The following is a 27180-nucleotide window of genomic DNA, read 5'->3' as shown; positions in this document are numbered from 1 at the left end:
AATTAATTTTATACCTGATTTACCCGAGGGCCAATAACCCTAGTGGCCTCGACAAATACAGGAAGCCGATGGCTTGTTGAAGGCAAGAAAATAGGCAGCTAGTTTATTGTGCATTCTATACTCATCATATAAGTGGTAGTGCAAAAAAAGGATTTAAGATGGCACAAAAGGTCTTTATCAGACCTCAACAGAGATTATTACTTTAACAATTTCATCTATCCTTCACACCTTATAATTATAATAGCAACTTGTTACATAGAATGTTCTATTTCTATAGCTATGTATTTACAGTTAATCATTATACATTAAACTACAAATGAGTAGTTGAGAGCACTCAATAAATATAGGAATGTTTTTTAAAGTTATTTTTTTAATTTATTCCTGAATTTGCTTATGTTAAAATCTACAAAAGCATTTATTTATTTATTTATTTATATACAGTACAAGAAGGTACATTGGGTTCATGAGAGTATGGAGACGTGAGCTTTACATTCTTGTAAAGTCACTAACACACATAGCATTTCAAGCAGATCCTTAATCTTAAGATATAATCTTAAGAAGGTAATTTCTAGCAAAATTAAAAAAAAATGTTTACAGGTACATTGTAAGTACAAAAATACATTGTAAGAAAGTACAAAAACATTTAATTTCATTCAAGTGTATATATAATGATTCAAGATATTTACAAAATAACTTTTATATAGTGACTAAAAATGTACAAGTGGTTATTATTCTTGTATTTCTTTAAGAGCTTTAATAATGTCCGGAGCTCCTTCCCCTATCTTTGGTTTCTCAAACTCCCCGCCAAAATAAGCGTATATTTTGGATGGTACTAATGAATCGGTGTTAGTTGATGGGTCATGGAATTCTTGGCAAAGGTTTTTCATGATAATGATAATCATTTCTATGAGGTCCTTGTCTGTCCAGTCAAGTTTCTTCTCCCGTTTATTCTGTAGTTCAATTAAGTAACTATTCTTCATTGCAAATCCTGCAGGGATCATGATTTTCCACTTTCTTGAATCCCACCAAATGTAATTGGCCTTCACTTCTCTTGGCATCCAAGGCTCAGCTTTCAGGTAGGAGAGGAGCGCTTTGCATGCTAAGTAAACACGTCGCTCTTGTGCCGTCAGTTCACTCAGGACTTCTGCTTCGGCGCCAGCAAAGCTACACCGCCATTCTCCGTCAGCTGTATTGCTAAGATACACCTGAGTAATATTGGCTGGCGTCAGGGGTGGTCTGCTTACTTCGGCTGGCCATGGAACAGCTAGCACGGGAACTAAGTCAATGCTAATTAGCAAAAGTGGATATTCCTTTCCCTGCCAAGCAAATGTTAGCGACACGCCCACCTGAGTTCTTGTCACACCTGGAGGCACTAGACTCAGTCGGCTGTTGGTGATTACGTGGGTCTTCAGGCAGCTACTTACTAAGTCATAAAACTTACTGATCAAAACATTTCCTTGTAGACTTGGATGTTCAGATTTGACCAGAACTCGAAGTCTATGACCACTCAAAGCTGCCTGCTGAGGGTTTTGCTCAACAATTTCTATACTAATTCCTGTGATATTTGAAAGTACGACACTCATATCATACTCATCAGGCGCATATAGACGAGTTCCATCTGACGAGCTCCCGACTATGGTGAGTTCACCTTCATATACTCTGTCAACAGCACTAACTTTATCCATTATAATGTGTACCTCGTTGGTCATAGCCTCTTTAACCTGCTGAGCTTCACCATCAGTGAAGTCTATGGAGATTTTGTTTAATTCTTTTGAAATATCTCTTATATTGACAGAATTCAAGATCTTCTTGATCCCTTCAGATGGATAGTTGAACACCATTGTATCTAAATCTCTTACAGTTTTCTTATACCGTATTAAATATTTCTTGAAACTGGAAATTAGATCATCGGGTGTTGTTCCTGCTACACTCACCGGCTGCTGCTCTGACATGTATACCTTTAACTGATTGTAACTTGTGTCATGGCCAAACATGGCAGCAAAATGGGCAGGTGTATGTCCGTATCTGTCTTGCTTTAAAGGACAAGCACCTAGACTTAACAGTAAGGCTAAACTCCCTGAGTTACCATGGGAGGCAGCTTGGTGGAGTGCGGTAGAATCATGTGTAGGATCTATCACTGCGTCAACATGAAGGCCTCCCACGGTAACCAGGAGATATGTTAGCTGCAAGAGCCCTCGCCGACTTGACACCAGGAGGCTGTAGGAGTGACAAGCTAGCTGTAGTGTTGAAGACACTGAGGGTAGCCTAGTCCCAGCCAGGGTGGTATTTGCAAGATATCTTTTAAATAAAGACTTGTACACGTCAATAACTGCCTGTAACTCATCCTTCTCTTCTTTATCTTTGACATTTTCCCAAAAATCTTCTAACTGTCGCCGTTCATGGTGATATAAATCCTGAAATTATTGAAATGTAAATAAATAGAAATACAATTTATATGTCAATGTCATAAAGTTATTTTCGTATCCAGTTTATTTCTTAAGCAATAATATTAGGCATATCTCACCTTTTCTATCCTTATCCTGTGAGTTACAGGCAGCATATCCAGTGGAAGCCTGCCGGACGAATCGGGGATATAGAGGCATCCACCCATGTGTTTAATCATCAACTCTGCAAAATGCCAGTGTTGAGCATCAATGGCTGCGTGTAGAGGCGTTGAACCAAGGTCATCCTGCAAGAAAGACTTCGCCCCAGCCAGCTTAAGGAAAGATGCTATCAAAGGGCAATTATTAGTGGCTGCCGCGACCATAAGAGATGATAGTTGACGCAGAGGCTGTGGGGGCCAACTGGCCTGCCAGGGGGTCGCGCCTCTTATACTGTTCACAAGTATTTCAACACCCTCACGGAGGGCCTCGTCCTCTGGTCTAATGCGACGCTTCTCAACCTCCAGAGTGTTCAGGAAGTGCTGCAAAAAAACATGTTTTAATTTCTAATGCAAACGATTATTTTTTTTTATTTTTCATGTTAATTTAAAAATACAGTCAAACAAAAATCATTAAGAACTGCAAACTAGCAAAAACAAATTATTTATTGTAAAAGAGAATCGAATTCTCAAAAGACAAACTCCCAGAGATGCGCCACCGGAATACTGTAGCTAAAATGGTACAGTATCTTCACACTCGCTAGTTAGTAACTACAGCGGCCGTGGACGACATGTACCAACTGTAGACTGTTCCTTTCCCCTACCCTAAAAGTCTATTCTTTGTACTATTGATATACTAAAGGATATAACATAAACTGCAGCAGCCTAATTATCAACCTAACGTTGATAATTGGGGAAGTTACTCTTGCCCAATATTTGCAATCTTAGGCATTATTTAGGAAGCGCGTGCGCTTCCAGTGCGATGTCCACTCAGTTATCAGGCCCTTTATATTAAATATTAATGTACTCACCTAGTTGTATTCACCTAGTTGTGTTTGCGGGGGTTGAGCTCTGGCTCTTTGGTCCCGCCTCTCAACCGTCAATCAACAGGTGTACAGATTCCTGAGCCTATTGGGCTCTATCATATCTACACTACAAAATTCTCAGGGGAATTGACAGGGTGGACAAAGACAAACTCTTCAGCACGGGTGGGACACGAACAAGGGGACACAGGTGGAAACTTATAGCACCCAGATGAGCCACAGAGACGTTAGAAAGAATTTTTTCAGTGTCAGAGTAGTTAATAAATGGAATACACTAGGAAGTGATGGGTGGAGGCTGACTCCATACACAGTTTCAAATGTAGATATGATAGAGCCCAGTAGGCTCAGGAACCTGTACACCAGTTGATTGACAGTTGAGAGGCGGGACCAAAGAGCCAAAGCTCAACCCCCGCAAGCACAATTAGGTGAGTACTTGAAACTGTGTATGGAGTCAGCCTCCACCACATCACTTCCTAATGCATTCCATTTGTCAACCACTCTGACACTAAAAAAGTTCTTTCTAATATCTCTGTGGCTCATTTGGGCACTCAGTTTCCACCTGTGTCCCCTTGTGCGTATGCCCCTTGTGTTAAATAGCCTGTCTTTATCTACCCTATCAATTCCCTTCAGAATCTTGAATGTGGTGATCATGTCCCCCCTAACTCTTCTGTCTTCCAGCGATGTGAGGTTTATTTCCCGTAGTCTCTCCTCGTAGCTCATACCTCTCAGTTCGGGTACTAGTCTGGTGGCAAACCTTTGAACCTTTTCCAGTTTAATCTTATGCTTGACTAGATATGGACTCCATGCTGGGGCTGCATACTCCAGGATTGACCTGACATATGTGGTATACAAAGTTCTGAATGATTCTTTACACAAGTTTCTGAATGCCGCTCGTATGTTGGCCAGCCTGGCATATGCCGCTGATGTTATCCTCTTGATATGGGCTGCAGGAGACAGGTCTGGCGTGATATCAACTCCCAAGTCTTTTTCTTTCTCTGACTCCTGAAGAATTTCCTCTCTCAGATGATACCTTGTATCTGGCCTCCTGCTCCCTATACCTATCTTCATTACATTACATTTGGTTGGGTTAAACTCTAACAATCATTTGTTCGACCATTCCTTCAGCTTGTCTAGGTCTTCTTGAAGCCTCAAACAGTCCTCTTCTGTCTTAATCCTTCTCATAATTTTGGCATCGTCCGCAAACATTGATAGAAATGAATCTATATCCTCCGGGAGATCATTTACATATATCAGAAACAAGACAGGACCGAGTACAGAGCCCTGTGGGACTCCACTGGTGACTTCACGCCAATCGGAGGTCTCACCCCTCACCGTAACTCTCTGCTTCCTATTGCTTAGGTACTCCCTTATTCACTGGAGCACCTTACCAGCTACACCTGCCTGTCTCTCCAGCTTATGTACCAGCCTCTTATGTACCATGCGGTACTGTGTCAAAGGCTTTCCGACAATCCAAGAAAATACAGTCTGCCCAGCCCTCTCTTTCTTGCTTAATCTTTGTCACCTGGTCGTAGAATTCTATTAAGCCAGTCTGGCAAGATTTACCCTCCCTGAACCCATGTTGGCGATTTGTCACGAAGTCCCTTCTCTCCAGATGTGATACCAGGTTTTTTCTCACGATCTTCTCCATCACCTTGCATGGTATACAAGTCAAGGACACTGGCCTGTAGTTCAGTGCCTCTTGCCTGTCGCCCTTTTTGTATATTGGGACCACATTCGCCGTCTTCCATATTTCTGGTAGGTCTCCCGTCTCCAGTGACCTGCTATACACTATGGAGAGTGGCAAGCAAAGTGCCTCTGCACACTCTTTCAGTACCCATGGCGAGATCCCGTCTGGACCAGGTCGCCTTTCTAACATCCAGATCCAGCAGGTGTCTCTTGACCTCCTCTCTCGTAATTTCGAACCCTTCCAAGGCCGCCTGGTTTACTTCCCTTTCTCCTAGCACAGTGACCTCACTTTATTCTGTTGTGAAGACCTCCTGGAACCTCTTGTTGAGTTCTTCACGCACCTCTTTGTCATTCTCTGTCTACCTGTTCTCGCCTGTTCTAAGTTTCACTACCTGTTCTTTCACTGTTGTTTTCCTTCTGATGTGACTGTGGAGTAGCTTTGGTTCGGTCTTGGCTTTGTTTGCTATATCATTTTCATAACTTTTCTCTGCTTCTCTTCTCACCCTGACGTACTCATTCCTGTGAGTGTGTGTGTGTTTGTGTGTGTGTGTTTGTACGTGTATTAGGAGAAGTGTTTGTGCGTGTAACTCATCTCCTAATACCTATATTCCAAATGTAGGTATTTAATTAGGAGGATGAGTTGTTATGAAGTATACTGCTTATACTTACTCTAGTAATGAGAATTCTGACTCTGATGGTGACGTCGTGAGAGCGCCACGCCAGCTGCAGTAGTGACAGTCCCGCTGAGCAAGTGGTCAGTGGGGCTCCTGCGGCCACCAGAAGGCTCACAATCCTCGGCCTGTTGCAGGTGACGGCCAGAACTAGGGCGCTGGTGTAGAAGTCTCCCGTGGGTTCCAGCGGAGCCCCAGAGCGTAATAGTTGGCGAGCGGCCACCATGTCGTCACCAGTGCTGATCACCATCAGGAGGTTGTTGTACAGTGTAGCCGCTCCCTCGTCTGCCTGTGGGGGCTGCTTCTGGGGTGTGACAGGTGAGGCTTCATTAGAGCGAATATTTCCCAACCCCAGGAAAAACAGCATTAACTTAAATACTATTACACCCTTCTTATTTGGGAACATACAAGATATAAAATTCTGCAGGTCTAATACAATTAAAGTTATCTTGCATCAAAGAGGCAAGCGTAGTGTTGCATCCTTCACAGAAACTTTTACTATAGAATACCGTGACAATGATATAGATACTTGAGCACATCAATATCTTTTGAAATGTGACCTATTTAGATCATACAGTTCAGTTTTGATCACATTACTATAAAATTGACTTCAACGAGTACAAAGAAGTTAAAAATGTTATTCCCAGGGATTAAAAAATTATATTATGAAGAGAGTAATTTATATTCACTAAATTGCGAAAAAAGAGAACACAACTGAAATTTACAAATGGATGAAAGGATATAACAAAGTGGATATGTATAACGTGTTAAACACTGAACATGGAACTATCGAACCAGTCCCTATATGGAGTAATTTCAAATCTGCACTCTGAAATAATTCCTTACGAAGCCAGAATGCATGGTGGAGTGTGCCGAATTTCCCAAATGAAAACCAGAGATGGAATGAGTACACTTAGAGATAATTCAGTACATATAGTGTACAAGGCTTTACGACGCCTACCCTCGCTAAATAAGAGATTTAAATTGTTTAATTTTGCCCCGAGGGGCAAGTTTATTCGGCAGCGCCACTCATCCTGTGAGTGGACATACCGCCATAGAAGCATGTACAACACTCTCCAATAGGAAGAAAACCTGCTGGGTTGTTCATCCTGTCATTTGTACCCAGACACAGCTGGGATTTGCTTAACTGTCTCAAGTGAACAGCTTCTCAAACAAGAAGATTAACATCTGTCAACCCTTAAAATCTTACGTTATCTTGCGGGTGCAAAATGGGGGAATCTTTAAGAATCTATGAATAGAATTCTACGATAAAGAAGAAACTCAATAAGCACCTACACGGAATACCCGATCAACCGGGCAATGCCTATATTATATTATATTAAGTTTAAGTTAAAAGCGAAGCTATACCTAATAAATTCCCTGTAACCTACCTTACCCTTCTATTGTCAACCAATGTCTGTTTTTTTCTTTAAAGAGCGCTGTTTGTCGACATAATTGTATTTGTGCTGCTTTTTCATCTATGTTTTCATTTCTTGTTTTCATTCTACTCATTATGCTCAATTAGTATTAAGCTTGTCATTTAAGTTTATCATGCCCGAAACGCTTTGCGTAATAGTGGCTTTAGGCATTGTATGTACTAGCTCTACCTATAAGTCTACCAATCCTTGTAAAAAATTTATTGTATGTATGTACCTTACCTAAATAAAATTGTATTGTATTGTAATTGTATATCGGAACTGTGAGCTTCAAGCACCATGCAGCATTCTGACTAAACAGAAAATCAACCAGGAATTCTGGTCAGACCAGTCTCACGAGTGGCAGTAATCCCAGGAATCACCCATAAAGCAACCGCAAGGTAAGTAGGTAGTAGTGAAATTTTCTTTCATATTCATTAACATGAGAAGGGGCGAAAAAATGTAATAAAAATAATAACATATCATCATTCTGAACGAACCTGAGGAGCTGCTTCTTCCACGAGGATGGCGGCTAGAGCCTCATGACCTGCCTGTCGGGCTAAGTCGGCCGGAGTCTCTCCATTATAAGTGACCACACCGGGCAGCACTTGGCACGAGTTGATAAGTGAATGTACAACATCAGTCAGACCCAGCTTAGCGGCCAGGTGGAGGGGCGTGAGGCCGTCAGTGTCTTGATAGTGGCCGTCTCGGTTCTTCGGGAGGCTCGCCTCCAGGAGGAAGATGTCCTTCTCTTGGACCCACAGCATAGTCTTCTGCCCTTCTGATTCATATTCGTTCCAGCTTCTTGCCTTAAAATATTAGCATCATTTAATCATTTAGTTCATAATATGTTTCTATATTAAAGTTGTTGGTTATAAATGTGAATTGCAAAGCATAACATGCATAGGTCTACTGAACTAGGGTTGAACATACGGTGAACATAGAATGAACATAACGTGAACGGAGGATGAACATGTGCTAGAAACCTCTAAGAACAATATAGCCTAAGCTATAAGCACAATGTTAAAGAAAATGTTAAATGTAATCTAAATTTTAATTTGAATCCCATTGACGATGTGACGATGTGTATTGAATTTTGTAACTAGCTCATCAAGATTGTAACTTGCTTAGTTAAATGAATTGTGGGGTTCAGTCCCTGAGCCCATTATGTGCCTCTGTAACCCTTTCTACTACCGTCCACAAGATGGGTATGGGGTGCATAATAAATGAACTAAGATAAACATATAAACCTGGATGTTTTCCGTATAAACCAAGATGTTCGCTATATAAACCTGGATGTTCTTCATATAAACCTGGATGTTCTCCACATAGACCTGGATGTTCTCCACATAGACCTGGATGTTCTCCATACAACTCCAATACAATAGTGTAACATGCTCGTGTCTGAAGCTAGACACAAATACAACTAATAAGTACAAAGGCCTAAAGCATTGTTATAAGTTCGTGCCAATAGGCTCCGAGACCCTAGGATAAGTGCACCCTTCAGTGCACCCTTGTGCTCTGAAGTTATTGAAGGAGGTGGGTGAGGAACTCATTAAGCAAAGCAGAGACCCAAGAGCAGTCAGTTTTCTGTTATAGTACTTCAGTGTCACGATTCGAAGAAAAAATGCCTGCTGTATCTTGTGCATGTACCCCATCTTTGCAGAGCCTTGTTTCATATATATATATATATATATATATATATATATATATATATATATATATATATATATATATATATATATATATATACATACATATATATATATATATATATATATATATATATATATATATATATATATATATATATATGTATATATATATATATATATATATGCATATATATTTGTATATATATATATATATATATATGTATATATATATATATATATATATATATATATATATATATATATATATATATATATATATATATATATATATATATATATATGTGTGTATATCACGAAAATAAACACGTGATTAAGAATGTGACAATGTCAGACCACGGAGAAAAAATGAAACAGGAAATTTCCTTAAGTACTTTCGTATATTAAATACATCTTCAGAAGGTAATACATCTTCTACCTTCTGAAGATGTATTTAATATACGAAAGTACTTAAGGAAATTTCCTGTTTCATTTTTCCTCCGTGGTCTGACATTGTCATATATATATATATATATATATATATATATATATATATATATATATATATATATATATATATTGGTAGCAGTCTTTCTTGTAAACATATGTTGAATATGACCGAAAGGGTAAGATTAATAATTCTTACTCGAATCTTCTCAATATTTCTTATATTTTTCTTCACTGTCGAGGGGAGTTGAAAAATTAACTCTACAAAGTTCATTTCTCAGGGAAACATACAAAATTCTCAGGTGAATTGACTGGGTAGAGGAAGATGGATTATTTAACACCAGTGGTACACGCACAAGCTAGGGGACACAGGTGAAAACTGAGTAGCCAAATGAGCCACAAAGACATTAGAAAGAACTTTTTTTCTGTGTCAGAGTAGTTAGTAAATGGAATGCATTAGGAAGTGATGTGGTGGAGGCTGACTCCATGCACAGTTTCAAATGTAGATATGATAGAACTCGAGAAGCTCAGGAATCTGTGCACTAGTAGATTGACAGTTGAGAGGCAGGACCAATGAGCCGAAGTTAACCCCCCCCCCCCCCGCAAGCACAACTAGATGAGTACATAGGTGAGTACTAACCGTCATATCGCGGACGGGTGTGCGCTGGACACTAGGCTTCAACTTGGGCAGCTTACGAAGGAGCCAAGCGGTGTTATGCCGGCCCCAAGCTTCGGCCACATCCTCTGGTAGCAGACCAGTCGCGTCCTGTGTTTCCGGATCCAGACCTGCTCTATATAGTTCCTGAATAGCTGCCTCATTTCCAGACAACGCAGCTATGTGCATGGCCGTGAAGGCTGCGTTATTGACTGCAGTGTAGTCACAGCCAGCAGCAAGCAGCAGCCGCATTACTTCAGTAGAGTTGGCGAGGACCGAGACCAGCAGCGGGGTACGCATCATGTCGTCCCTGGCGTCAACATTAGCTCCAGCCTCAATGAGAGTGTTGACGCAGAAGATGTTGCTCCGCCTGGCGGCCAAGTGCAGTGCTGTGTTGCCTGCAATAACACTTGACTTGCAACTCGCCCAGCTTCGGATGTAAGTTACAAATATATATTATATATCTAAATTATATTTCATAGTTGGTTTCTGGAATTCAATTATTCGTAATAATGAAAACAGTTAACGCCAAATAACCACAGGACTTGGATCAGAGTCCAGTTGGTCAGGGAGGACTGACTAGACGCTGATCCTCAACTGTTCGCTTATGTTCTCCCAGCAGTAATTGGGTGCCTAATTATTAACTGATTAGCGGGTCGTGTTTCAGGGAAAACTAGAGAGTAAGACTTGTCTCTTGCCTCTTCCCATAAGCTATGGGAAGGGAAAACTCTCAGCCTGCTAACAGGAGTCAAGCGTTGTCTGTTCCATGTACCCATGCATGCCAAATAAAAGTTTATTTTTTTTATTGACTGTATGTGACACAATAGCTATGTAATGCCATACGACAATAACCATGTAACGCAAGAGCCATACGCCACAATAACCATGAGGCACAATAGCCACATATGCAATAGCATGCAACACAAAGGTCATGTGATGCAATAGTCACGTGACACAACAGCCGCTATATAGTCGTAATGGCTTGGCACTTTCTCCTGATAGTTCCCTTCCCTGGTAATATATGAAAAATTGCCCCTTTGAAATGTAAAAGTGCAGGAAGTACGCTCAGAAATAACTATATATAGAATAGGGGCCTAAGACTCTACAGCACCTACCCCCCCCCCCTCTAGCTATATGGGTCATAGCTAGCTAACTTTTTTTCGGTGTTCAAAAAAACAACTTGATAAACATCTCCAAAGGGCACCCTATAATTCATACTCCAAATTGCAAGAAGTGGTATTGACAACCTGGTTAACCAGACCGCCAACTAGTAGGCCTGGTCCGAGAACGGGCCCGAGGACCTATTGCTCCTCGGAACTACATCAAGGTAAGGTGATTTATGTCCTTGGAGAAGAAAATATATTTTATTTGAATTCGTATGAATATTTTTTAATTTTACCAGTCATTTTTTTTGCTTATATTTATTGAACTGGAAGAGTTGGATTACATATAATATAACTACATAGTCATTTTCAGTTGGTCACAAGTAAAGATATTAATAAACAGAAATTTAAGTAACTCACTGTTACCGTCGGTAGCCTCTAAGTCAGGACGAGCAGCAAGCAGGGTTGATACACAGTCATTGTACCCAAGATGTACTGCACACTGTAGTGGTGTGTATGGGAACTTGCCTCTACAGTCAACATGGTGACCAGCGTCCAGTAAATGGCGCATGATGCGGGCATTCCCCTTCTCGCACGCCAGAATCAAAAATGAGGCACACGGATATTTTTTGTCAGTTGGCGGCAGCAACATAGTGACGTCAGCGCCAGAGCTAATGGCGGCCAATACTCCGTCTTCATCGTCCTCCCGCACCGCCCGCTCCAATGCCTAAAAAAATAACAATTACAATTCAGTTACTATATATACTTGTGGACCGTTTCGAGCCCATTGATGATGTAACAATCTACATTCAATTTAGTAACTAGTTTATTAAGAATATAACTTGCTTAGTTAAATGAACAAATCCATAAGGGCCGTTATGAGGGTTCGAACCCGGGATGATCCCAGACGCGCCTTAGTCAACTGTGCCACGACATGGTTAAAAGAAGTGCAACCTGGAGTGCTACTGCCCTCACGAAAATCTCGCAGCTTCTCCGAAGCACAAACTGGGGTTTCACCACTTCCCTCCACGCACCCGGGCTCTGTCAACCAGATGTTCTACCTCTACGCCCTTACTTCAGTACACACAGAAACCGCAACAGCGTGATATATCAAATGAACAAATCCACAAGGGCCGTGATGAGGTGATCCCCGGCGAAGGTTCGAACCCTCATCACGGCCCTTGTGGATTTGCTCATTTGATTTATCACGGTATTATGATTTCTGTGTGTACTGAAGTAAGGCCGTAGCGGTAGAACATCTGGTTGGCAGAGCCCGGGTGCATGGGGGGGAATTGCGTGAAACCCCGGTTTGTGCTTCGGAGAAGCTGCGAGATCCTCGTGAGGGCAATAGCACTCCAGGTTGCACTTCTTTTAACTATGTCGTGGCACAGTTGACTAAGGCGCGTCTGGGATCATCCTGGGCGTATGTTCGAACCCTCATCACGACCCTTGTGGATTTGTTCATTTGATATATCACGCTATTGTGACTTTTGTGTGTATTAGCTAAATGAATTTTGGGGGTTCAATTCCTGAGCTCATTATGTGCCTCTGTGACCTCTACTACCGCCCACACCATGGGTATGGGGTGCATAATAAATGAACTAAAGTAAAGTTACTATATGTATTTTAAGTATTATCAATTTATCTTGACTATAATAATAATAATAAATATTATTTGACTAATTTGCTTAACTTTTATTTAAAACATTTATAACTACACGGGGAACATGCAAATACGCAGACATATTCAAGTTCAAGTATGTTTATTGAGACAATAAAATACATCTCAAAGGGATAGAGTAACTTAGGCTATTTCTACCCTCCTCCCCCCCACCCCAAGCAGACATATTTTGATTGTTGCCGCCGGAGGCGGCTAGTTTATTGTGCACCCCATACCCATCCTGTGAGCGGTAGCGCAAAAAGCATTACAGAGCGCACAAAAGGTCTTTATCAGATCTCATCTTAGATTATTACATAAACAATGTCATCTATCCTTCACACCGTTCATGGGACGAGACATGTACAGCAGTGGTTCTATCTTTTCTTCATGAAAACTACAATATGTTTATATCATTGTTAAAATTTACACCTTCGTCAACCATTCACGGCGGTAATAGCAGTGAGGTCATGTGCAGGTGTTGTTGTTGATGGAGGGGCGATGACGATCGAGGGATCGATGTGGTTGCGGGGGTTAAGCTTTAGCTCTTTGGTCCCGCCTCTCACCCGTCGTGCAGGTGTTATGATCCTATGGGGTGTGGGAGACACGTTTGTTTACTTGGAAAATGTGGGAAATCTTGATTTTAATTACCAGAGTAAATGTGATGGGATCTGAATGTAAATTATGGATTTTCAAGTTCAAGTTCAAGTTCAAGTATGTTTATTGAGATAAGCAATAAATACATCTCAAAGGGATAGAGTAGCTTAGGCTATTTCTACCCCCCTCTACTTCAAGTCCCTCAAGGGGCGCACAAATTCAGTGAGTACAAATAGACATATAGCAGTACAAAAATCCCATTTAACATTGCATACAGCAAGTACAGCATATAATTGTTACATTCTTGGGGCAAAATTCTTGTAGCTCCTAAGTATACTGTCTATTATACCATTATCACACATCCAAACAATTTGATGTGGTACACTATTTATTTCCTTATTTCTATATTTTTCAATAAGGTGACACTCTAATACATAATGTTCTAAGGTGTGGGCGGACGGCATACTGCATAATTTACACTCCTTATCTTTTTCACTGACATCAACACCGTATTGCCAGATATATTTATATCCTAATCGTAATCTCATGTAAATTGAATCCTTCCAAGTAGACTTTCCTTTACCATAAGTGAAGGACGAATTTGTATTTATTATTGAATAATTCTTAAGTGTGTTACTACTGTCCACCATTGCCATTCTCTTTATCATTTCTTCACCCTCCTGAATCACCTTGAGTCTTGTTTTTATTTGTTTCAAGGTTAACTGACATACAACATCAACAAGAGTTTTTTCAGTGGCTCTCTTCGCTATGTCATCAACTACCTCATTCAACAGTATTCCCACATGTGAAGGGATCCACATGAATCTTACTTTATACCCAGTTTTTTCTAGTCTTTTAACATTCTCTCTACACTCTATCACAATATTCTGATATACTGGGCGTCTGCTATTTAAAGACTCTAACGCTCCTCTGCTGTCAATAAAGAAGCAAGCATTTTTTCCACATTTGACTACTTCCTGTAATCCTGCTAATACTCCTTGGAGTTCAGCCTGCGTTGAAGAGACATTGTCAGTTAAGCGGCGTCCAATAACAGTATCTACAGTGCCGATGTCAGTGTACTCCCTGATCAAGACTCCACATCCTGCCTTCCCATCCCTAGCTACTGACCCATCACAATATACATGTAGAGTGTTTTCCGTAGGCAGTTTTCTAATTATACAATCATATGTTGCCCTCAGCTCTCCTATTTCATACATACTTTTTTTCTTATGCAAGGGAGTAATTACTACATCTACATTACAATCCTCCCATGGTGGTGTAAATTTTCTCTTGGGCACAGCAATACACTCTGTAATAACATCATACTTTATAACATTATAACATAATTTATTCATATATACTCTCTTCTTCATCATACACTGTTCACTACTTCCCACCTTTTGAACCGAGAGGATTAATTCATTAGCTCCCCCACCTCTCATTAATCTAATGGCAGAGGCTACATTTATCTCTGAAATTCTATCCCCAATACTCTGCAGATTCAACTCCATCCTCATTATCTCAATCATAGCATTTCTTGGGCATCCTAAGATAATTCTCATTGCTTCATTTTGTACCTTCTCCAACTTGCCCATCCTACCTTTACCAAAACAAGAAATGACAGGTGCAGCATAATCAATAAGAGATCTTACAGTACTCAAGTATAACATTCGTAGCACAGGGACTCCCACTCCCTTTCCACAGCATGCCAAAGCCTTCAGAGGTTGTAATCTCTTCCGACATTGACCCAACAGTCTGTTCATCTCAGCTTCCAAACTCTCATGGGTATATCCAACATATATGCCTAAATATTTATATATATTAACTCTCTCTATATTTTTATCGTTTATTTTCAAAACAATGGGGCTCCGACTTCTACATTCAAACTTAGTTTTGTTTTCATTAACCACCAATCCCATATGGTGACACAGGTTTCCGAAATTGTCCAACACTGTTTGAACCTTTGAAATATCTTTGCCCTGAAATAAAATATCATCGGCATATATGATCGGAGTTACCCCATTTGAGTATCTCTCAGATGCTATCTTATTCATTAGTACATTAAACAGGGTGGGACTCAAAACTCCTCCCTGAGGTGTGCCGAGTTCAAAAGACCTCACACCTGACATACAACCTTGATACCACACCTGAGCCTTCCTTTCGTAAAGATAATCCCCTATCCAGCGCAATAATTTCCCTTTAACACCAAGACTAGCTAATTCATATAAAATAACCTCTTTGTTGGCTTTATCAAAAGCTCCTTGTAAATCAATGAAAATTCTATAATAATCATTTTCATTAGCTAGACATTTAATAATACAATCAGAGGTACTTTTTCCTTTGAGGAACCCGAACAAATTACTAGACAGCTGATCACCTATTATATATAAAAGTCTATTTAAAATGATCCTCTCCATCATTTTACAAAAACACGAGGTTAAAGACACAGGTCTATACTCTCCATTGGCTTTAGGGATAGGGATGATCATAGCTTTTTTCCATTTACTGGGAATACTGCCCTCTTTATAACTAATATTAAAGAGGTCTAAAAGTGGGCTTTTCGTCATAGTGGCAAGTTCATTAAGTATTTCATAAGTTACTCCATCCTCCCCAGGTGCGGTAGATTTCCCAACTTTAATCGCCGTTATTAGTTCTTCTCTGGTAATACCTGTGCAAGTGACATCACCACTGTTACCTGCTATAAGTATAAAATCCTTTCTTAGATCTTTCCAAGAATCTAATGACTCTCTCGTTACAGCGGGTAATGAACTAAGTTTGGCAGCTTCCGCCCATTTATTTACGAGCTCATTTGCAATTCCTTGCGGGTCTGGATGTGCAACAAAATTGTGCTTTTTACCCCTTATTTTATTTACGTCTTGCCAGATTTCCTTCAAGTTTCTGTTACTCCCAACTTTCTCTGCAAATTCCTGCCAATACTTGCTCCTAATTTCCTTTCTCTTCTCCCCACACAGCCTAGCAACTGCCAGTAAAGCATTCTTCCCTTCCTCAGTCCTACCATTCCTATTCCAATCCCTGTGAGCTCTCCTCATTGTTAATGTCCACCCCTTAAGCATCTTGTCATGTGTATAATTTTCTTTTCTGGGGGGATGCCTTTTTATACTAGATTGTTTCCGGTTCAATGTTGCATTAAATACATCTACCTCCTTAATTAAATCTTCATAAAATGCTTCTGCCGAAACCGGCTTATAAGTATCATACCAAGACTTAATATGGCCGACAAGACCCCTTAATTCTCCCTCATTAAACTTTAACCTTTTCCTCTGAAGGCAGGCATGCTTTTTATCTAGTTTAAGCTGTATTTGTAATGCAAAATGATCACTTAGCATTTCATCCACAGTAAGACAATTCCCCTCTATGCCCTCAGCATTTATTAAACAAGCATAATCTAATCTCCCTCCCCTCAAATGAGTAGGAGAGGGCTCGCCCAGCAGTTGAACATCTTCATGTTCCTGCAAAAACTGGTACCATCTGCAACCATTCCTATTTGCTTTACCCCTTGATCCTAAAGCTGGATGTCTGGCATTAAAATCCCCTACCACAAGTGTATCTTCAGAAAAGAAGGAATCTGGCAAGTATCGTAAATCAAGGGAGCTATCAGAGATGTATAGATTAATGAAATTTAACTCTCGGTCCTTTAATTGTATCCGCAAGCTAATACTTTCAATACCTCTATATCTCTGAGGAATTCCAGTTATCTCGGCAGGTATGGTACTTTTGACATAACATGAGACCCCCCTAGTTCCTCCATCAGCATATAAGTGAAAGCCTCTATAGCCATTTAGCCTCAGTATGCTACCATCCCTATCCCCAGTTTCCTGGAGTGCTACTATGTCAATATCCTCTCTAAGAGTATAATAGTGTACATCCACTGCTCTAGTTTTTAATCCATTAATGTTCCAAGATAATATTCTCAATTTACTTTCATCCATGATTAATAATAAAACTACCTTTGCCCTGTCCGTCACATTCCATGAGATACAAGAGTACCTTAGAAACTTCCTTCCAACACCGTAACATTTTTTCTTTCTCCTCACCTTCACAACTACTACTAACATCGAAGGTAATATTTTTCATATCTATTTTCTTTGTTATTTCTGTAACCCGTTTTACTTTAACCGTTCTTTCACCATTTGTCACAACAGGAGGTTGAACACCGCTAACACTACTAGGAAGTGTATTCTCCTGACTATCCTCTATCATCGTTACCTCATGCACATCATTACTTTCTTCTACGCACGTTTCACTTTCCATTTCACGTCTCGTTTTACTTTCAATTACACGTCCTGTTTCACCACCATCTTTACCCCGTCCACCTTCCATAGCCAATTTTTCCAATGCCTCAATCCTCTTATCTAGTTTTTTTAGATACTCCAAAATTTGATTACCAACCTCAGAGGTGACCATATTGTCCTGAACCTTGTCGTCACAAGGTTTCAGTTTTTCCACTGCATGATGTACTTTCCCTAAGCTCGCCTTTACTTTCTCCGTCCCTTTTTCCCACACATTGATCATAGGGGCTGCCGTTGGCTTCCAACTGTTTCCTCCATGTTCCTCTTGCACAATTTTTCCTTGCTGCGAGGATACATCTATCCTGCTTGTAGGACCCGTTCTAGTCTCTTTCAGATGAGGCTTCATGGGGCATAGAGAGGAACCAGCATTGTGGCTGCCTCGACAGTTGCAACAAAATGGGATAATCTTTTCACTTCTTTCAATCTTGACTCTACACTCTCGCGAGTCGTGATTTTTCCCACAATACCGACACCTGGGGTCAAACTGGCATTTCCATGCCATATGTCCCCAACGTGAACACTTCATGCACAGTATAGGCTCCTCAACGTATTTTGCAACGTTCCTATAGCCTAGTCCTTGCACAAAAATTTTCTCCGGCGCCTCACCCTTTACCAAGGCAACAACCTGGCTTCGTTTGTCACCACGAACACTGTTCCTCTTGGCCCAGACAACATTATCATTGTTAAGAAGAAGACAGTCAGGATCCAAATAAGTTGGAAACTTGAAAACTATGATCTTTGTGTGCAACATACCTTCTTCTGGAGGAACCATCACTACATTCTCAAATCCAACCGTCGTGAGGCGTTCCACGGCCTGTTCAGTCCCAACTGTTATGTAGGGCCGGTGAAGACCCTCCTTGAAAAGTGGTTCGTATTCCAAACATTGTTTAGCCAAACGTACCGTCCACTCTAGCTTTTGGTGGAAATTCAATTGGCATGTTGTAGGGAACAACAGCCTCTTCCTTCTTGTCTTGTCTTGAGTCTTGCCGAGTAGGGTCTCATTCTTTGGTCTCTTTGCAATCTCATCGTCACTCTCACTGTCTCGCTGTCTGTTATTATTTCTCCGTTTCTTTTTGTTCACTACTAATTCAAACGGTCGATTATCATCTTGTCTGTCCTCCTCACTGCCACATATTAGGTTCATGTATATTTTGTAAGAAAGAAGTATTTTGTTATCATTAAATGATGTAGACAGTTTGTGATCTTGAAATTACAAGGGCGGGAAGTAATTACACTGCCAGCCGTAAGATAATTTTAATAATAATTTTTATTTAAGCAAAAGTACATAAATACATAGAATACAACAACAAATGTAGGAGTTACAGGAAAGACAAGTACTATGCCTAAAGTTACTAACACAGTTACGGGCATAATGTGGAAACAAATTAGAACTAAAATTGTGTAATCCCTATAGCCAGTTAAATATGTTATTGTGATATTTTGACTAGTGGATTGTATAGCCAGAATGATACAGTACTACTATGCAAGGGTTTGACTCGGTGGCATTTGGGTATTGTTGAGTGTTTTGTGTGCGAGTGTGTCCAGTACGATAGTTGTACAACTCGACAACCACCCACAAGGCGGGATTGGTCTTCATTCCCTAAGCAGACACCAACGGGTGCAGTCATGGCGTGGCGTGAGTACATATATTAGTATTAAGTATTTGCAGTCATGGCGTGGCGTGAGTACATATATTAGTATTAAGTATTTTTCTTGTTTCCTGTTAGGTGGAGCCACCGGGTCTGTTCTTCGGTGTCTTGCTGGTACCGATCTTTCTGTTCCTGGAAGCCGGGCATTACAGTAGATTACACTTGTTAGTGATGTGTTTTGTTTAAGATCCAAAGTTTACCCACGAGGGAATATGTATAGGATTGCTATTGTACAGCTCGTATCCTAACTTTATGGAGTCATAGATTTAACGTAATGTAATATGTAGTAAAGTAATGTTACTGAGGGGATTAATTAATAAATGTATGTTCAAATTGTAGCTTGAGGTTTGCTCTCCTACCGTAGAGTGTAGGCTATCATCTGCTAGCCTCTGTGTATTTATCCCATTTTATGGAGTTAAGGCCTGAGGACGGGCCTTGCCTAACTAAGGGTTTGGGATAATACTGCTCTATTTTTTTATCAGAGCACATTTTACGTACACCCGTACATGCTTGCAAACCCTCCCTCCCATGTTTGTAACAGCTAGAGAGAGGGCACTGATAATGCATGAATGAAGACCAATGGCATGCAAGTCCTGACTCCTTGTAGTTCTGAGTCAAGTCCTCTTGACTTGACTAGTCTTGAGGACTAGTCAAAGGGGACTCAAATCCTGAGTCCTGACTCAAGTAGGACTCAAGTCCTGACTGACTTTGACTCCTGTTCTGAGCGTTGCCCATCACCACAGCGTTGCGTTGATCACTAGCATCATAAATAGTCGCCAGATGCTCATTAATTAATTGTGGGTAACTTTACACTTAACTAAGAACTTATTACGTTAGAACCTTATTTTTAACAGTGCATCATTCTTTTGTCTTCGGATTGCACTGCTTTAAATACTTCACCTAAACACTGCAAATGCTGTACAAATAATTACCAACAGAATCCAAACACTTAATCTAACCTATCCTAGGCCTAACTAAACACAAAATTATATTATATGTTAATATTTATTTATGTTCTAGAAAGTAGGTTTTAACACATTATATTAAAATTTACCAGTTTATCAGTTTGGACAGGCATAGCTTGAAGACGAGTTGTGTAAACAATGGCCAAATGCTAATTAATCCAACACGTCCTCAGGTTATATTCATTCCACGCAGCGGTCGACCCGTGTTCGAATATGTCACCATCTTAGATGCTTCATCGACGTACTACAAACACACACAAAAATTGCCAACTGAACCAAAACATCTAACCTAACCTGTAATGCTGACAATACTCTCGTTTCCTTGGACTGATGAGCATCCTGCCATGTTAAATGGGATTCATGTATTGTGTATTTATACTCACTGAATTTGTGCGCCCCTTGAGGGACTTGAAGTAGAGGAGGGGGGGGGGGTAGAAATAGCCTAAGCTACTTTATCCCTTTGAGATGTATTTTTTTCTTGTCTCAATAAACATACTTGAACTTGAACTTAATGAGCATCCGTCTCGACAGGTCAAGTGGCTGGGCTAGGTCCGTGTTAGGCTATTTTGCTGATATCACCTCGAGAATTTGCGTGTACGAGATTGGAATTTAAGTACCTAATATCTCTTGACACGGACTATATAACTTCATATAGTTACCTACATAGTCGTTCTCAGTTGAAATGAAGGCGATTTTTAAGGAATAATAACTTCTTGTGAAGCTCAGGAGCCCTTAACTATACGTCTTATCCTGGTCTTTAATGCGGATGTGCCTAAATATGCAAACAAATAAATACTTGAAGGATGTTTTAAATCTCACCGAGGTCTGTTTTGTCTCAAACTCTTATTTGTAGAGTTTTAATACTAAGGTCTTTAGACTTTTCTAGTATAAGAGTTGACTTACATCTAGGATGATTATTTTGTGCTAAAACGTTTTCCAGTGCGTTTATTTATTTTTCATGGCCGAGGTCTCTATGCTTGAATAAGGTGAATTGTACAAGCGGTTTTGAAATTGAAATTGAAATAAGTTTATAGAGGTAAAATACACACAAAGGGATGAGGTAGCTCAAGCTATTCTCACCCCGTTCAGTACATCGTGTTAATACATACATAGACACACATCACAAGCAATAAACATATTACCGAACATTCTGAGAGATAAACATATACATTTCCTCCTTTACACAAGTAGTATGGTACGAGACGTACACACAAATACTTTTATGACCTAGGTATACTGTATAGACATGTTGCTATTTTACCCGTCTTACAAATAAGAGCGACGTTCTGATATTTTTAATCTCGTGGCACTCTTCAAGGGTTAGGAAGTTACTGGATACCAGGATGAGCGGTAATCACAAATTGTTACTTTCACCAGTTTGGACTGAATTTCATCCGCATATAGTTTAATTTGTAAATAACCGTAATTTTTTTATGCGTGTATCATAGGGTGAAAACTGATCACTAACGTATCAGAGTGGTCTTCCAAGCCTCATGCGGTCTGGATACAACGCAGGAAGGTCTACACATACATAGATCCATACATCATACATTTAAAAAAAAATCAAAATTCAAATTCAAAAATTCAAATGTTTATTTAGGTAATTTAAAAAAAAAAAGTTTATTTTAGGTACATACATACAAGGGGTGATACAAATATTGATGAATTTGAAGATAGAGCTAGTACATACAATGCCTAAAGCCACTATTACGTAAAGCGTTTCGGGCAAGAAAAACACTAAAGACTAAAACTTAATACTAATTGAGATTAAAGTATAAAATGTGTTGAGAAAATATAAAAAAAGGGGGAACATGGCAGAAAAACAGCGAAAATATAATTTGGTCGACAAACAGCATTGTTTAAAAATAACAGACATGGGTTGACATTATAGGGGTAAGGTTGGTTACATGGAGTTAATTAGGTAGTGCTTAGTTTTTGTCTTAAACTGGTTGAGAGAGGTACAGTCTTTAACATGATTGGGAAGGTCATTCCACATTCTGGGTCTCTTGATTTGTAGAGCATTTCTAGTTTGATTAAGTCGTACTCTTGTAATATCAAAAAGGCATTTGTTTCTGGTGTGGTGCTCATGGGTTCTGTTACAACCTTCAATGAAGCTTTTGAGGTCAGGATTGGCATTACAGTTCAGCATTTTATATATATATATATATATATATATATATATATATATATATATATATATAATATAATACACATGAGAAGATGTGCAGTGACTTAATATCAAACATATTCAGAGATTTGAGTAGGGGTACCGAGTGATGTCTGGGGCCAGAGCTGGATATTGTCCTAATAGCAGCTTTGTGTTGAGTAATTAGAGGACGTAAATGATTTTGGATAGTAGAACCCCAAGCACAAATACCATAGTTGAGATAAGGATAGATGAGGGAGTAATAGAGCGTCACCAGGGCAGGGCGAGGTACATAATATCTGATGTTAGAAAGAATGCCAACAGTTTTTGAAACTTTTTTTTTATATATTTAGAATGTGTCCCTGGAAATTCAGCTTGTGGTCAATGAGAACGCCAAGGAATTTGCCATCTATTTTGTTACAAATTTGGGTATTGTTTATCCTGAGGTTTATTTGATTAGAGGATTTATTGCCAAACAGAATATAGAAAGTTTTGTCAATGTTAAGGGTGAGTTTGTTGGCAGTTAGCCAAAGATGGACTTTATTTAGCTCAGTATTTACTGTGACATTAAGAGCATGGGGATCAGGACTGGAATAAATGAAGGTTGTGTCGTCAGCAAATAGAATTGGTTTGAGGTGTTGGGAGGCATTTGGAAGGTCATTAATGTAGATGAGAAAGAGGAGAGGCCCAAGTATGCTGCCCTGAGGAACACCAATGTTGATGGGTAGGGTGGGAGAAATTGAATTATTCACAGAAACATACTGGAGCCTGTCAGTAAGGTAAGATTTGAGGTATTGCGTTGAAACCTGTCCTCTTAAAAAGAACGTCGCTTTTGGCCGTTTGCCCGTATGGCCGAATTTGGACGTAATTTGAAAATGAAAAAAAAATGAAAATAAATTTGAGATTTTTTTTTTCAACAGCAGTAAGTTAAGGGTCCTCTGATAGGTTAGGTGGGCAGGAAATTCTTATAAAGTTTCAAAACGTTATGAAAAACGTTAATTTAAAGTGTCCTCTTATAACCTCTGCGCGTAAGCCGGACGACTCAAATAGAAAACGGAACAGAACGTCACTTGTGAGTCGATTTCATTTCAAATTACGTCCAAATTTGGCCATAGTGCGCATACGAGCCAAAAGTGACGTTATTTTTAAGAGGACGGGTTGGGGAGTGACCTCTGACTCCATAATGATGTAATTTAAGAAGAAGGTTTTGGTGGTTGACAGTGTCAAAAGCCTTACGCAGGTCAGTAAATTACCCAACAGGGAACTCATTTTTATCAAGAGCTGTATGTATCAAGTTAATCATACTAATAAGTGCATCGTTAGTGCTTTTTTTGGGGGTCTGAAGCCATATTGACAAGAGCTAAGTATATTGTGTTTGGCTAGATAAGAGTAAAGCTGCTTGTAGACTAGTTTTTCAAATATTTTTGACAAGTTAGGCAGGATTGATATAGGTCTGTAGTTGTTAACATCAGTGAGATCATCACATTTGTGGACAGGGGTTACTCTCGCTTTTTTTTTAGAATATCTGGAAAAGTTTGGAGTTCAAGTGACTTGTTGAAGAGCAATGCAATAGCAGGGGCTAAAGATCTGGAGGCTTTTTTGTAAATTAAGGTTGGCACTAGACCACCTTAGTCCAACCTTTAAAACCAAGTCTAGTATCCTCAAGGGCACTAGACTTGGTTTTAAAGGAAAGGATTATCTCATTAACATCAGTGGAATTTGCAGGCGTTAGGTACAGAGACTGTACATGTATATACAGTACATATATGTACTGTATATACATGATCATTGCCCTGGTTCTAATTATCATGACACTCAAGCAGTCATCCACAGCAGCAACCCACCACTTCATAAGACCAGGTGTACAGTGGTCCTTGTAATTTGTCTTCCTGTCACTCACGGTGTTCACCGAGCTGGTCCTGACCGAACACTCACTCAAATACAGTCTCTTCACCCTGTCAGCAGTGTGGCTGGCACCAGCTGCTGTTACCAGCTGGTCCACAGAGGGCTCTAATCCATCCTCTCAACTAATAAGTTGCATTTTCTACGTTATCGTTACCAAAGTTACCAAAGAAATGTAAGTAACGGCTTATAAATATCTACGTTTTCTATGAATCGGACTTATCAGCCCGTCCTTTAATGGTATACATCGCATTTTGACGTATAAATCCCCTAAGGCCAGAAACTAATGTACCAAACATCACAGCTGATCGCAAAAATGACTTGATGTTTCGTTTTCTATTGTGGGTCCTTGGTCAGGTTAGGTTCGGGCAATTTAGCCCGAACCTAACCTGACCTTTTAGCTCCCCATCCCTGTACCTCCCTCCATCTTTTCTAAACCCTTTGGACATCAAAGCTAAAACTACGCAACATCACTGGGCTCAACATATCACCACCGGGCTCTAACAGCACCACTAAACACTACAGAGCACCACCGAGCTCTGACAGCACCACTAAACACTACAGAGCACCACCGGGCTCTAACAGCACCACTAAACACTACAGAGCACCACCGGGCTCTAACAGCACCACTAAACACTACAGAGCACCACCGAGCTCTGACAGCACCACTAAACACTACAGAGCACCACCGGGCTCTAACAGCACCACTAAACACTACAGAGCACCACCGAGCTCTGACAGCACCACTAAACACTACAGAGCACCACCGGGCTCTAACAGCACCACTAAACACTACAGAGCACCACCGAGCTCTGACAGCACCACTAAACACTACAGAGCACCACCGGGCTCTAACAGCACCACTAAACACTACAGAGCACCACCGGGCTCTAACAGCACCACTAAACACTACAGAGCACCACCAGGCTCTGACAGCACCACTAAACACTACAGAGCACCACCGGGCTCTAACAGCACCACTAAACACTACAGAGCACCACCGGGCTCACTCAGCACCACTAAACACTACAGAGCACCACCGGGCTCTAACAGCACCACTAAACACTACAGAGCACCACCGGGCTCACTCAGCACCACTAAACACTACAGAGCACCACCGGGCTCTAACAGCACCACTAAACACTACAGAGCACCACCGGGCTCTAACAGCACCACTAAACACTACAGAGCACCACCGGGCTCACTCAGCACCACTAAACACTACAGAGCATCACCGGGCTCACTCAGCACCACTAAACACTACAGAGCACCACCGGGCTCACTCAGCACCACTAAACACTACAGAGCACCACCGGGCTCTAACAGCACCACTAAACACTACAGAGCACCACCGGGCTCACTCAGCACCACTAAACACTACAGAGCACCACCGGGCTCTAACAGCACCACTAAACACTACAGAGCATTACCGGGCTCACTCAGCACCACTAAACACTACAGAGCACCACCGGGCTCACTCAGCACCACTAAACACTACAGAGCACCACCGGGCTCTGACAGCACCACTAAACACTACAGAGCATCACCGGGCTCACTCAGCACCACTAAACACTACAGAGCACCACCGGGCTCTGACAGCACCACTAAACACTACAGAGCACCACCGGGCTCTAACAGCACCACTAAACACTACAGAGCATCACCGGGCTCTAACAGCACCACTAAACACTACAGAGCACCACCGGGCTCTAACAGCACCACTAAACACTACAGAGCACCACCGGGCTCTAACAGCACCACTAAACACTACAGAGCACCACCGGGCTCTAACAGCACCACTAAACACTACAGAGCACCACCGGGCTCTGACAGCACCACTAAACACTACAGAGCATCACCGGGCTCACTCAGCACCACTAAACACTACAGAGCACCACCGGGCTCTGACAGCACCACTAAACACTACAGAGCACCACCGGGCTCACTCAGCACCACTAAACACTACAGAGCACCACCAGGCTCTGACAGCACCACTAAACACTACAGAGCACCACCGGGCTCTGACAGCACCACTAAACACTACAGAGCACCACCAGGCTCTAACAGCACCACTTGTCACTATACTCAGCCCCCCCCCCCCAAAAAAAAAAACTGTACACAAACAATTTCAAGTCTACCTGATTAGCGGCGTTGACCTCAGGCTGTTGCATCGTAAAAAAGAGATCAACAGCATGTACTTTCTTGTAAGATAGATCTGTGTTATGTGCCGACGGCAGTTGAAATGTCGTATAAACCCATGCGATTCTGGCAGTAGGGAGAGTGAGGCGCCGCACGGTTACTGTGGAGGCCGACACTGGTCGATTGACTCAGCTCATACGTTTGGTATATCCGGTGCAGCTCCGTACTACGTCATCAGAGACGCAAAAAGACTTAACAGGGAGAAAAGATTGCGAGGTGGGACTCCCCCCACCAGTTGATTGACACGTGTTGTCGCTTGGGATGTGAAACACTTTCACGTACCACATCGCAAGCACGCGTATAACTACGCACAAACACATTTGCATACGTGAACACATCCACCGCAGGCTGGTGTTTGTGGGGTAGATTCTCGAGCAAGTGTGTATGTGTGTGCTTGGCGTTGCCGGCTCTCCAGTTTTTATCAGGAATGTCTCTGTTTAGGCTACCAACGTCTGCGTTAAAATAATAATAAAACTCTGGTTGCAAGCCACGTTTTATAAATACTAATTAGCTTAACATTTTTAACAACAAATTGAATGTTGAAGAATATCATTTGCTATAGTTGCTACGCTGAAGCTGACGTATGGCAACGTGTTAAAATTACACATTGTCAAGTGCAACAACGTTGGCGCTAAAGTGACAATTTTAAAGGAAAGATCTGGCAACTGTTCCAAGCAGACATGTGATTGCTAGGCTGTCTATT

General features: G+C 40.9%; 1 protein-coding gene across 2 annotated transcripts; it reads right to left on the bottom strand.

The window, feature by feature from the left end:
* Positions 1-410: 410 nt before the first annotated feature.
* On the bottom strand, positions 411-26871 carry LOC123762648 (serine/threonine-protein phosphatase 6 regulatory ankyrin repeat subunit B). Of its 2 annotated transcripts, none has more exons than XM_045749275.2 (7): positions 26417-26871; positions 11473-11779; positions 9935-10347; positions 7696-8004; positions 5779-6084; positions 2525-2923; positions 411-2414 (listed from the first exon to the last, which is right to left on the bottom strand). In XM_045749275.2, the coding sequence occupies exons 1-7, from the start codon at positions 26447-26449 to the stop codon at positions 729-731; spliced, it is 3453 nt and encodes a 1150-aa protein (XP_045605231.2). In that variant the 5' UTR covers positions 26450-26871; the 3' UTR covers positions 411-728. The 2 variants fall into 2 exon arrangements, with proteins under 2 accessions (XP_045605231.2, XP_045605232.2); XM_045749276.2 differs by having other exon boundaries at positions 5779-6081; positions 26417-26806.
* Between the last annotated feature and the right edge of the window lie 309 nt (positions 26872-27180).

This window comes from Procambarus clarkii, chromosome 27 (assembly GCF_040958095.1).
Source record: "Procambarus clarkii isolate CNS0578487 chromosome 27, FALCON_Pclarkii_2.0, whole genome shotgun sequence".
Taxonomy (NCBI): domain Eukaryota; kingdom Metazoa; phylum Arthropoda; class Malacostraca; order Decapoda; family Cambaridae; genus Procambarus; species Procambarus clarkii.
This window is presented reverse-complemented; position numbering and strand designations above follow the sequence as displayed.